The sequence below is a fragment of the Rhinatrema bivittatum genome, chromosome 4, assembly GCF_901001135.1.
Source record: "Rhinatrema bivittatum chromosome 4, aRhiBiv1.1, whole genome shotgun sequence".
In the NCBI taxonomy this organism is placed as follows: domain Eukaryota; kingdom Metazoa; phylum Chordata; class Amphibia; order Gymnophiona; family Rhinatrematidae; genus Rhinatrema; species Rhinatrema bivittatum.
In genome coordinates this window covers 325,940,861-325,954,372 of record NC_042618.1, presented here as the reverse complement: position 1 = coordinate 325,954,372, position 13,512 = coordinate 325,940,861, and the positions used below count along the sequence as shown (strand labels likewise).

Here is a 13,512-nt window from a genome sequence, read left to right as displayed (position 1 = left end):
GGGACCCTTTTGAGGAAAGAGGAATCTTTTCCAAAGGGATGGACTCCATCTTAACCAGGGTGGAACCAGGCTGCTGGCGCTAACCTTTAAAAGTGAGATAGAGTAGCTTTTAAACTAAATCAAAGGGGAAAGACAACAGTCACTCAGCAGCGCATGGATTGGAAGGAGGTGTCTTCAAAGGATACTAAGTTAGATACTAAGTTAGCATTAGAGTTAGGGCATCCCAAAAGAGAGGTTCCAATAATAAGAAAAATAGTCCAAGTGCCTATAATTAAAAACTCACCTGAGCTGAAAGATTCCAACTTATCCCTGTCAACTGGCAAGCATAATGTTAATACAAACAAAAAATACACTTTGAAATGTTTGTATGCTAATGCCAGAAGTCTAAGAAGTAAGATGAGAGAATTAGTGTATAGCAGTGAATGATGACATAGACTTTATTGGCATCTCACAGACATAGTGGAAAGAGGATAACTAATGGGATAGTGCTATACCACTAATGGGATAGTGCTATACACCGTTTTAATGTAAACCAGCATGATGTGATTTTATCATGAATGCCGGTATATAAAAACCTTAAATAAATAAATAAAATAAAATAAATACCAGGGTACAAATTGTATTGCAATGATGGAGAGAAGCATCTTGGTGGTAGGATGGTGTAGAGTCCAACAAGATAAAGATCCTGCATGAGACTAATTGCATAATCAAATCTTTATGGGTAGAAATACCTTGTGTGTTGGAGAAGAGTATAGTGATAGGCATTTACTACTGTGCACCTGGCCAAGATGGTGAGATGGACAGTGAAATGCTAAGAGAAATTAGGAAAGCTAGCTAACAGGCCAATACAGTAAAGTGCGGCCACGGTTACCCTGCTTCTAACCCGCGGTTACCCTGCTTCTAACCCGCGTTAGCCCAACCTGCTATTCACTATCCTCTTTAACCCATCCTTACCGCCTCTTTAACTCAACGGGTAACCCTTTCCGCCCGCGGCATGTATATGAGATGTAAACGATCGGATTAGCTATTCCCTCCCATACAGTAACGCGCGCCCCGATTATCGCTTTTTAAACCTGCACTTTTCCCGCGTGTTTAACCTGCTAACTTACTGCCTACTCTTACTCCTGCGTTAGAGGCAGGGGTAAGGGTAGGCGGCAAACTTTCCCCCAGCCCCCGCTCACCTGCCCTGGCCGAGTCCATGGGTGCCGGTCTCTGGGGCAGCCCCAGTCCTCTCAAATTGACAGGCCAATCCCCCCGGGCTCTCCGGAGCTGCAACCCAGCTCTGCCCCAGTCCTGCCCCAGTCTTGCAAAAAAAAAGTTTCCTTTCTTCTTGCAAACGCGTTTCTTAACGGCAGGAACAATTGCAACTTCTGTTCCTTGCGTGAAGCTGGGTTAAAACAAAAGGGAATAAAGTGTGATAAAAGTAAACTTACTGGCGGGAGCCGGCGGGCGCGCATTCGTCGAGGCGGGAGCCGATGGGCGCGCATTCGTCGAGGCGGGAGCTGGGGGGCGCGCATTCACCGAGGCGGGAGCTGGAGGGCGCGCATTCACCGCGGTGGAAGGAGCCGGCGGCGAAAGCAGCCTCCAACAGCCCCCGCTGGCGGTGAATGAATGCACGCCTGTGCAATTGGGGCGCTCAAGGCGTGATGTCACGACATTTGGCATCACGGCGTGTGACAGCGTTCGCTAATGCGCTGCCTTGAGCGCCCAAATTGCATTCATTCACCTTTGTCTGCGGCTCCCTCCGCCTCGGTGAATGCGCGCCCGCCGGCTCCCGCCTCGACGAATGCGCGCCCGCCGGCTCCCGCCTGTAAGTTTACTTTTATCACACTTTATTCCCTTTTGTTTTAACTTTCACCTTGTGCCTTGCTTCGGGAGGGAGGGAGAGAGGACCATCCACTTCCTGGTACCTGTCATTTGAAATGACATTTGAGATGACAGGTACCAGCGCACCCAGGATACTGTATAGGTGCTGTATAAAGCGCCTATACAGTAAAATGGGTTGCGCGGGCCTAACGCTTCATGGACGCTTCTTGGACGCGGCTTGCATTTGCAAGCTATTTAAATACAGTATCGAGCGGTAGGTGAGCCGGACTGTGCGTGCGGCAAATGCGGGTGCGCCCGGCACTAACGCAGCTCTTCCTACCGCTCCTTACTGTATCGGCCTGCAAATTGGTAATGCAGTAAGAATGGGAGATTTCATTTACTCCAAAGTATTGACTGGGTAAGCGAAAGATCAGGATAAGCTAGAGAAATAGTTCCTGGATGGAATAAATGACAGTTTTATGGAGCAATTGGCTCAGAAATCAAAGAGAGAGGGAGCGATTTTAGATCTAATTCTCAGTGGAGCTTAGGATTTGGTGAGAGAGGTTAGGGCCACTTGGCAGTAGTGTTCATAGTATGATCAAATTTGAATTAATGACCGGAAAGGGGACAGTAGGTAAATCCACCGCTCTAGCACTAAACTTTCAAAAGGGAAACTTTGATAAAATGAGAAAAATAGTTAAAATAAATAAATTTGAAAGGTGCAGCTACAAAGGTAAAAAGTGTGCAACAGGCGTGGACATTCTTAAAAAAAAACCAAACCCAAAAAACAACCATCCTAGAAGCACAGTCCGTAGTTATCCCATGCATTAAGAAAGGTGGAAGGAAGGTCAAACGATTGCCAGCATGGCTAAAAAGTGAGATGAAAAAGGCTTTTTTATCTGAAAGATCTTCATTCAAAAATTGGAAGAAGGATGAATGCCAGTATATAAAAAACCTAAATAAATAAATAAATAAATATAGAATAAAGTGTATGCATTGGCAAGTTAAATGTAAGAAATTGATAAGACAGGCTAAGAGAGAATTTGCCATAGAGGCAAAAACTCACAATAAAAACGTTTTTAAATATATCCGAAGCAGAAAGCCTGTGAGGGAGTCGATTGATTGAGGGGTTAAAGGGGCATTTAGGGAAGATAAGGCCATTGCGGAAATATTTTATGATTTCTTCGCTTCAGTGTTTAATGAAGAGGAAGTTGGGAAGATACCCATTCTGGAGATGGTTTTCAAGGGTGATGATTCAGATGAACTGCACCAAATCACGGTGAATCTGGAAGATGTCGTAGGCCAGATTAACAGATGAACAGTAGTAAACCACCTGGACTGGATGGTATACACCCCAGGGTTCTGAAAGAACTAAAACATGAAATTTCAGACCTATTTCAATTAAATTGTAGCCTATTATTAAATTCATCCGATGTACTTAAAGATTGGAAGATGGGCAATGTAGCCCCGATATTTAAAAATGGATCCAGGGGTAATCCTGGAAACTATAGACAGATGAGCCTGACTTCAATGCTGGGAAAAATTGTGGAAACTGTTATAAAGAATAAAATCACAAATCATTTAGATAGACATGGTTTAATGGGACACAGCCAGCATGGATTTACCCAAGGGAAGTCTTGCCTCATAAATCTGCTACTTTTTTTCTGAAGGGGTGAATAAACACTTGGACAAAGGTGAACTGGTAGATGTTGTGTATTTGGATTTTCAGAAGGCATTTGACAAAGACCCACATTAGAGGCTTCTAAGAAAACTAAAAAGTCATGGATTGCAAGCTGGTTAAAAGACAGGAAACAGAGTAGGATTAAATGGTCTGTTTTCACAGTGGAAAAAGGTAAACAGTGGAGTGCCTGAGGGATCTGTACTTGAACTGGTGCTTTTTAATATATTTATAAATGATCTGGAAAGGGATACAACAAGTGAGGTGATCAAATTTGCGGATGACACAAAATTATACAGAGTTGTTAAATCTCGAGAAGATTGTGATAAATTGTAGAAGGACATTGTGAGACTGAAAGATTGGGCTTCCAAATGGCAGATGAAATTTAACACGGACAAGGGCAAAGTGATGCATATGTGGAAAAATAACCCTTGCTGTAGTTATACAATGTTAGGTTCTATCTTAAGAGTTACCACCCAAGAAAGAGATCTAGGCTTCATAGTGGATAATACATTGACATTGTCACCTCAGTGTGTTGTGGCGATCAAAAAAGCAAACAGAATGTTAGGAATTATCAAGAAGGGAATGGCAAATAAAACGATGGCTGTCATAATGCCTATGTATCGCTCCAAGATGAGACCACATGTTGAATACTTTGTGAAATTTTGGTCGCTGCATCTCAAAAAAGATATAGTTGCACTGGAGAAAGTGCAGAGAAGGGCGACCAAAATGATAAGGGGCATGGAACGGCTGCCCTATGAGGAAAGGCTAAAGAAGTTAGGGCTGTTCAGTTTGGAGAAGAGACGACTTTGGGGGGGGGGGGGGGAATATGATAGAGGTCTACAAAATCATGAAAAGACTTGAACAAGCTAATTAAGATAATATCTCTCAGATAATTAAGAACTTGCCATATTGGGTCAGACCAAGGGTCCATCAAGCCCAGCATCCTGTTTCCAACAGTGGCCAATTGAGGCTATACGTACCTGGCAAGTACCCAAAAACTAAGTCTATCCCGTGCTACTGATGCTAGTAATAGCATTGGCTATTTTCTAAGTCAACTTGATTAATAGCAGGTAATGGACTTCTCTTACAAGAACTTATCCAAACCTTTTTTTAAACCCAGCTACACTAACTGCACTAACCACATCCCCTGGCAACAAATTCCAGAGTTTAATTGTGCATTGAGTGAAAAAGAACTTTTTCTGATTAGTTTTAAATGTGCTACATGCTAACTTTATGGAGTGCCCCCTAGTCCTTCTATTATCTGAAAGAGTAAATAACCGATTCACATTTACCTGTTCTACATCTCTCATGATTTTAAATACCTCTATGATATACCCCCTCAGCCATCTCATCTCCAAGCTGAACAGTCCTAACCTCTTTAGTCTTTTCTCATAGGGGAGATGTTCCATCCCCTTTATCATTTTGGTCGCCCTTCTCTGTACCTTCTCCATCGCAACTATATCTTTTTTGAGATACAGCGACCAGAATTGTACACAGTATTCAAGGTGCGGTCTCACTATGGAGCGATACAGAGGCATTATGACATTTTCCATTTTATTCACCATTCCCTTCCTAATAATTCCTAACATTCTGTTTGCTTTTTTGACTGCCGCAGCACACTGAGCCATTTTCAGTTATTATTCATTATGACGCCTAGATCTCTTTCTTTAGTGGTAGCTCCTAATATGGAACTTAACATCCCTATATGCATCACCTTGCACTTATCCACATTAAATTTAATCTGCCATTTGGATGCCCAATTTTCCAGTCTCAAATTTCCTCCTGCAATTTATCACAATCTGCTTGGGATTTAACTACTCGAATAATTTTGTATCATCTGCAAATTTGATTACCTCATTCGTCGTATTCCTTTCCAGATCATTTATAAATATATTGAAAAGCATGGGTCCCAGTACAGATCCCTGAGGCACTCCACTGCCAACCTCCCTCCACTGAGAAAATTGCCCATTTAATCCTACACTCTGTTTCCTGTCTTTTAACCAGTTTGTAATCCACGAAAGGACATGACTTTTTACTTTTCCTAGAAGCCTCTCATGAGGAACTTTGTCAAATGCCTTCTGAAAATCCAAATATACTACATCTACCGGTTCACTTTTATCTACATGTTTATTAACCCCTTCAAAAAAGTGAAGCAGATTTGTGAGGCAAGACTTGCCTTGGGTAAAGCCATGCTGACTTTGTTCCATTAAACAATGCCTTTCTATATGTTCTGTGATTTTTGATCTTTAGAACACGTTCCACTAATTTTCCTGGCACTGAAGTCAGGCTAACTGGTCTGTAGCTCCCTGGATCGCCCCTGGAGTCCTTTTTAAATATTGGGGTTACATTAGCCACCCTCCAGTTTTCAGGTACAATAGGAAGACTAGGGGGCACTCCATAAAGTTAGCAAGTAGCTAATTTAAAACAAATTGAAGTAAATTCTTTTTCACTCAGTGCATAGTTAAACTCTGGAATTCATTGCCAGAGGATGTGGTTACAGCAGTTAGTGTAACGGTTTAAAAAAGGATTGGATAAGTTCCTAGAAGAAAAATCCATGGACTGCTATTAATAAGCAGTAGTGGTTGAGATTTATTTAATGTTTGGGATCTTGCCAGGTACTTGTGACTTGGATTGGCCACTGTTGGAAACAGGATACTGGGCTTGATGTATCCTTGGTCTGACCCAGTATGGCATGTCTTGTGTTCTTATGTAACAAGACCAAACATTCTAGGTGCAGCCAAGGAAGCTCACCTCCTGCCGGGGAAAGGTGGTGAAGGTCCCCAGGCCCTCCCTGTTGCTCCTGAGGGAGCTCTCAAAGGGACGACCGACCTGCTGTGGTATCATCCCTTGCATCAGGACTCCTGTTATGGAAAACCTGCTATGATATCAGTGGAAGGGGTGGGACCAGAGTTCAGTAAAAATCCACACTATATAATAGCACTTTCCAAATTCAGTTCTGCAGGTCTGGTTTGCATACATGTAGTTTAAATTAACCTGGTTCTTAAATATTTTGGTTTACCCTGAGAACCATCCCTTTGTTGAGACTTCAGATACTAGATTTAGGAATCATTGTTGTAAAGGAAAATTCCATTACTGTTATGTTTTATAAAATATATATTAAAAAACTGCAAAGATTTGCAATTGCCCTTTAATATACTAAACTAGAGCACAGCTGATCTGGGCATTCCAACAAGCCTGCATACAAGCAGTTTTAATATTTCTACCTTTACGCTGCATCTGTGTCTGATATATTCAAATCTCAAGATATTTCAAGCACTATTTCATAGAGATGTTTGTCTATATTGCCATACTACTTGATGTAAACTTGGGCAAGAAGATACCAAAGCTAACAAAATAATCATTTAGGTAAAAGTCTGCCTTCACTTTCATGGAGGTGGTACACTACTAGAATACAATGTAATGCTTAAATCACTGACAATTTTACAATTGAAGATGCTTTTTAAAGCTTGTATTTTTGCATTAAAAGCAGTTATGAAGCTGCTTCTCCTGCTCCGTTATATGAAATGGTTTGCTTGTCATTCCTTCCGGGGGGTAATACAGTATATACAGTAGGAGTAGTAGGGATGTGCTTTCGTTTTGAACGAATGCGCAATCTGCAACATATAGGTCCCTATTCGTTGCATTTGTGGTTCCACGAAACGTATGGCGAACCCCTACGAATGCAACATTTAATTAACAAATAAACCCCCCGCCCTCCTGATCCCCCCCAAGACTTGCCAAAAGTCCCTGGTGGTCCAGCCGGAGTCCTGGAGTGATCACCATGTGACAAGGGCCGACCAATGGCACCGGTAGCCCCTGTGACATAGTAAGGGCAAAGGCTATCGGCGCCATTTTGAATACTCACAGCGATGGTCCGAGTGCAGGAGATCGCTCCAGGACCCCCGCTGGACCACCAGGACTTGAAATCCATTGCATCCGTATTCAAAATGGCGCCGATAGCCTTTGCCCTTACTATGTCACAGGGGCTACCGGTGCGATTGGTCGGCCCCTGTCACATGGTCGGAGCAATCAACGGCCGGCGCCATCTTGTGCAGGAGATCGCTCCAGGACCCCCGCTGGACCACCAGGGACTTTTGGCAAGTCTTGGGGGGTTCAGAAGGGTGGGGTTGTAGTTAATTAACTTCCATCCCAACCCTTTAAATTTTTTTGTTTTTTCCAACTTTAATGGAAAACGAATACAGAGTGCAACTAATGGACGAATCTGGTTTCCCCGAAAACGGATGCAACGGATTTGGTTCCCGGCGCGACGAATACCGAATAGCAACAAATTTTTTCCTTCTGCACATCCCTAAGGAGTAGCAATTGGTCAACATAGCCATCTGATAATTATCCCAGATGCATAACAGTACAAATGTGTACTGTTCGTGTAGATACTCAATACTTGAGGCATCCATAAAATCAGGATTTGACCATTTTTAGTCCTAAATCTTATGGATTCTTAAGATTGTACAGAAATTATTACCTCATTTTATCTCGCTTTCCAGAGTCATTGTCCTCGTTATTCATGTATTTAAGAACTGGGAAAACTATTTTCTTCTATTGTTCAGAATCTCTTTGACCACATCTTGGGGTTATTGGGATATTTTTGCACTGTTCTTCTGCTTAGGTTTGCATAATGGATTCTTTCTTCCTCTAAAGCTCAATCATGTGTGGACTTCTGGAGCACTGAAGTGCTTTTGTACAGAAACCTTTTTGGCTGAAGTCCATGAAAATAGGCCAGTACTTATCAAACATCCACAATGACACTGACCAGGATCGTGTGATGACTGGCTGCCCCGAGGGAGTTCCATGCTGATAATGTTTGGCAAGCGGTTGCTGTACATTGGGATGTAATAACGATTGTTTGCTTTACTCCCCTGTTGCCCTTGCTCATTGCCTTGTGAAGACAACGCAATGCGGAGGTCTAGCAGCCATATTGGTACATGAACTTATCAGGTCCACATCGCCACCCCATGTTAGGCATTTACCCTCCTTTGGGTGAAGCAGTGCAGATCAACGACAGGTTGCTTGAGACAGATTCACATTGAAATGCTGTCCTGTTTTGGATTGGTGCCCTCAACTAAATTTCCTATTGCTACTGAATATTTGGTAAGCAACCTGCCCGATAGAAATCCATACTTGCCAGGCCATGTGATGAACTCCCTACAAAAAAAAGTCCATTTAATTTTGTCACTGATGTAAAAAAAAAAGAAAATTCAGATGAACATATATCTGAATAGTTAATTGATAATAAAAGATAACTGTATTTAAAAAAAACCCTCTTTACAATGTATTTAATTTGAGTAGCTTGTTGCTTTATAAACTGTTTGGCAAATCCTGCCACTGACTGTTTATTTCCACTTTTTGATTTTTGCTTTTCCTTTTGTTCTTTAACATCTGTTGCCACTGACTGTTTATTTCCACTTTTTGCTTTTCCTTTGTTCTTTAAAATCTGTTGATGTTTTTGCTGTTAGTTGATATGTGACCCTTTTTTTTTCTCTTACCCTTCTGTTATCTATTCCCCCTGCAGCATGCGATTGCCATCCAGTGGGTGCAGCTGGCAAAACCTGTAATCAAACCACAGGCCAATGTCCCTGTAAAGACGGCGTGACTGGCATTACGTGCAATCGATGTGCCAAAGGTTACCAGCAAAGTCGATCTCCTATTGCCCCCTGCATAAGTATGTGAACAAATCTTTTTGAAGTCATTAGCACACTTGGATTAACTTGAAGCATCAGTCATTAAAACCCTAATAAGCTTAGCAACTCTTAATACCAGATTTTATACACTGAGAGGTCGATATTCAAAAGTCATTTAGATGGATAAGTGAAAAGTTATCTGTCTAAATGGTAAAACTCAAGATATTCAATGCTTTATGCGGCTACGTTCTAGAATGTAGCCGCATAAATTGGGGCGGGCCGGAGGAGGGTGGGAGGCATTTTGGGAAGGAGTGGAGTTAGCCACTTATGTGGCTAACTCTGGTCACGCTGTAGAGCTATCCTAAAGTTACCCGGATATTCTTATCCGGCTAACTTGAAAGATAGCCAGGTATATTCAGCGGTGCTACTGCTTCACGGCTGAATATCGGCCCCTCAATTACTAATCAGTCTATTGTGTGTAACTCAAATATAAGTCTCCATTGAGTCTTACAGTTGAAATGTTTTATTCTGAGGGAAGTAATAGTGACTGGTAGAAGGATATGTTATATAATGTTGAAGGCCGAAAAGAAGATTGCTTTTGGCTATCATTATTCTTTCCCAAAGACTAGTATTTTTCTTCTGTATGATGAAAATGGAGGTCTGTGTGAGTTTTAGGAAATTGTTTGAAAAACAAGGTAACAACATTGGGGTCAATATTCAAAGCCATTTGGCCAGACAACTCACAGGTTACCCAGCTAAATGGCAATTTTTTGAATACTTAGTCACTTTGGCTAAATTTTAGATGACTAAGTGATTATTCAGCTAAAATTTAACTGGATGAAAAGGATGCATTCTGGATTGGGATAAAGTTATCCGAATAAGATGGCCAATTTTTAGCCATAACAAGGTAAATTAGATAATTTTAGGACTGCCTCAGAGCAAGTCTAAATTTATCTGGCTTTGTGTGGCTGGATAACCTACCACTTAACCGGATATCTTCAAAAGGTATCCGGTTAAGTGGCACTCTTATCTTTCTAAAAAAAAAGAAAGTTTGGCCTCAGGCCTTCCAGTCTGATTCCCAATGACTCCATAAATTTTTAACATCCCTGCTGGCCGAGCCCCTCCCCCAGATCCCTCCAATGGAAAAAAGTGTAGAGACTCTTGGCACAGAACCTTTCTCCCTCCCCCGTTATAGAATAAAAAATATAGCCTTGTCCTGCACCCCCCAACTCTAGCCCTCCCAGTACCTGATCGTACGCAGTGGAGTCCTTGTTTTCAGCACTGGGATCGCAGGGGTTTCGGTGCTCGGTTGGAGGAGTTTCAGGATGGAGGGGCTCGACCAGGGATGTTAAAAGTTTATGGGGGAAGGGGTGGGAACTGAGCCAGGAGGCCCATGGTCAAACTTTTTTTTAAAGATAAGAGTGCCTCTTGACTGGATATCTTTTGAAGATATTTGGTTAAGTGGCAGGTTATCCAGCCATGCAAGGCCAGATAACTAAACGTAACCAGCCATATTCAAAAGTTGGATAACTTGTCCACTGTCTGCCTTACTGAATATTAGCCCCATTGTTGTGAGCATCGTGTTGGTTGTTTCCCACTGCATGAGTATTACAGAGGGCAATAATGGACATGTTGACATCGTCCTGAGGGACTTGTGGGGGATGTAAGTCACATGACATGGAATTGACCAACCTGATGGTTTTGCCACTCAACAGGCACTATAAATAAACATGAGGAGGACAATTTCAAAGTCATTTACGTAAGTAAATAGCTGTTTACTCGAGTAAAATGACTTGGCTGAAAAGTGCCCTCCTGTGCTTGATTAAAAGTACATACCAACATCAGCAGATTTTAAAACACATACTGTCCAGATAAATGAAAATTCGTTTAAAGTTCTGCGGATAGAAGTAGCCACATTTACTCGCAGTGGCCATTCCTGTGGGTTGACTTCTCGGGGAAACATTATTTATGCATATTAGAAAATCCAATATCTGCACATGGCTTTCTCTGGCCACCTAAACATGCACCAGGAACATCTGTTTTTACACAGATAAAAGTGTGTGCATTGTCAAATACATGCACGCGCTTTACCTGCTAAGCAGGGGTAAACAGAGTTAATCAGCTTTACCTGCGTAACTCCCAGAGTTTTATACCAGTAAAGATGACTAAACCTTGTGAAAGCTGTCCTCAGTACTTTCTAAAATTTCTTATAAATGGAGTATAGTTATTTGATGTTTGATTTCACAATTATCTGGTAGAGAAAACATTTGCCCATCTCCCTTTAGCCTAATTACTGATTTTAATCTACATTTCACTGAGTAATTTTTAATTTTATTAGTATACTTATTTAATACCAAAGCAAAGATTGTCCTTTTTTTTTTATCACCAAGGAAGACCCCTTGGCTGGCACAGGAATACAAAATCTCCCTCATTTTCAGTTGTGAATAAAGTATAAATGAGATCAATTACCCACTGGGATGTGGCTGTATTGGTTATTTCAATAGTAATGAAACAGAGTGAGTTCCATAGCAGCTTAACTGTACGATGGGAATGGCTGCAGTCAGCTTGGGCTCCAATCTATTGGCCTCTGGGAACAAAGAATGGAACCATGCAGCCAAACTAATTTTCTGGATTTTACATAATACTATAATATACATTCCTGCCAATGTGGAGAGAGACGTTTTATTGACCAGTGATATCATGGATGTCATGTACTGTGCCTCACTTCAGTATAAGCCTATTGAAATAGTTTGGATTTGATTCTTTCTTCTCCCCTATCCAGCTCTCACTCTTGCCTGGCTGTATTGCAGCAGAAGCAATGGAGATGGCAGCTGCTTGTAGGCATGGTGTTGTCAAAATGACACCAAAGTGGCATCAGTGGCCCAGAGAATAAAAAAAAAAAAAAAAAAAGGGTAGCCCGGTTTGCAGAGAGACAATTGGCCTGGTTCCACTAGTGGCAGCAGAAAGAAGCACGAATGTATGAGCAATAGCCGCATGGCAGCAGAAGGGTGGGCAGAGGCAACCCAAACCAGCAACATGGGAGAAGGGAGAGATGAGGACCCATCTGTGGCAGGAGGGAGAGAGATGGCGTAACCCTGCACATGCAGCTACAAATGGGTAGGAGCAAGGACCTTTAACAATGTCAGAAACGAGGAAGAGTAGAGAAGATGCAGCCTGGAGGCACTAGCAGCTGTGAGGGGGAGAGAGAGGAAACCCAGACGACACTAGTGGCAACAGCAGGGCTCTGGGAAGTAGGGAGGAAACCTAAACCAGTAGCATCGTAAGAGGGAGGAAAGCAGTTTGAACCAGAAGGGGGAAGTAGAAAGGGAAAGAAACGTGTCCTGTAGTGGCAGGGATGGGCATAGAGAGGAACAGATAGGTGACTTGGCCTATACAAGCAGTGGGAGAGAGGGAGGCAGGGATTCCTTGCATGAGAATATTAGGGCTACCAGGCAGTTTCCAATAATTTCATGGCCAGGGCTAGAGTCTGTAGGAAGAGCAAATTTACCATCTCCTCCAGAAGGGCATCTATCTCAGGCTGTAGAGCCAGTGGTTCCCAAAACCTATCCTGGGATACCATCAACCAGTCGGGTTTTCAGGATATCTGCAGTGAATATGCATGAGAGAGATTTGCATGCACAGCTTTTATTGTATGCAGGTATCTCTTGCATATTCATCATGGATATCCTGAAAACCAGACTGGCTGGGTGTATCCTGAGAACTGGGTTGAGACCCACTGCTTTGGAAGATTTAAATATTTCCCCTACTTGACCACACACTCCTTTTAGAATGAAATTAAATAGAGTAGCTGCTGTGCTAATCCTTATTCAAACTCCATGTAGGCATAACCCCCAGTATATATAAAACAGGAATACCACATGAGCAATAGAAGACTAGATTCAGGGAAGAAGAGTTTTTAAAAACAGGGAACCCAGCCATAATATTTTTCAGAGAGAATTTGAAAATATTAGAAACAAAACACATCCTGACATAAAAAAAAAAGAGATACCTAGGAATAAGGAAAAAAAAGATGGAACAATAACTATTGAGAACCAAGCAAGTTAATATTATGAAGAATCTGGTTTTGCATGAGTGATGGGGACAGGGTCAACTTTCATACCCTAACCAAATTCCAACAGAGTCTGCAGAAATTGCTCCTTTAAAATCCAATTAAATATGGAAGAATTTTTGCCTTCCATCCCTCCCCACTCTAAGGGCATGTCATTTCTGAAAACAAGAAGCTGATTCTTACTGGGTTATTCCTGTATAATTGATTGCTAACCTCAGTCTAGAAGTAGCTTGAACTTTTACAACATATCTTGTTGCATAAAGCTTTAGTGGAAGTAGAGCTTACTGTATGAAATATGATATACACTCTATTTTGGT

General features: G+C 41.9%; 1 protein-coding gene across 2 annotated transcripts in view; it reads left to right on the top strand.

Annotated features, from left to right (window-relative positions):
• NTN1 (netrin 1) overlaps positions 1-13,512 on the top strand; it is a 649,091-nt gene that overhangs the window by 339,082 nt on the left and 296,497 nt on the right. For both annotated transcript variants that reach the window (XM_029600330.1, XM_029600331.1), the window contains exon 4: positions 9,018-9,167. In XM_029600330.1, the coding sequence (XP_029456190.1) occupies positions 9,018-9,167 (150 nt within the window). The remainder of the gene's footprint in view (positions 1-9,017; positions 9,168-13,512) is intronic.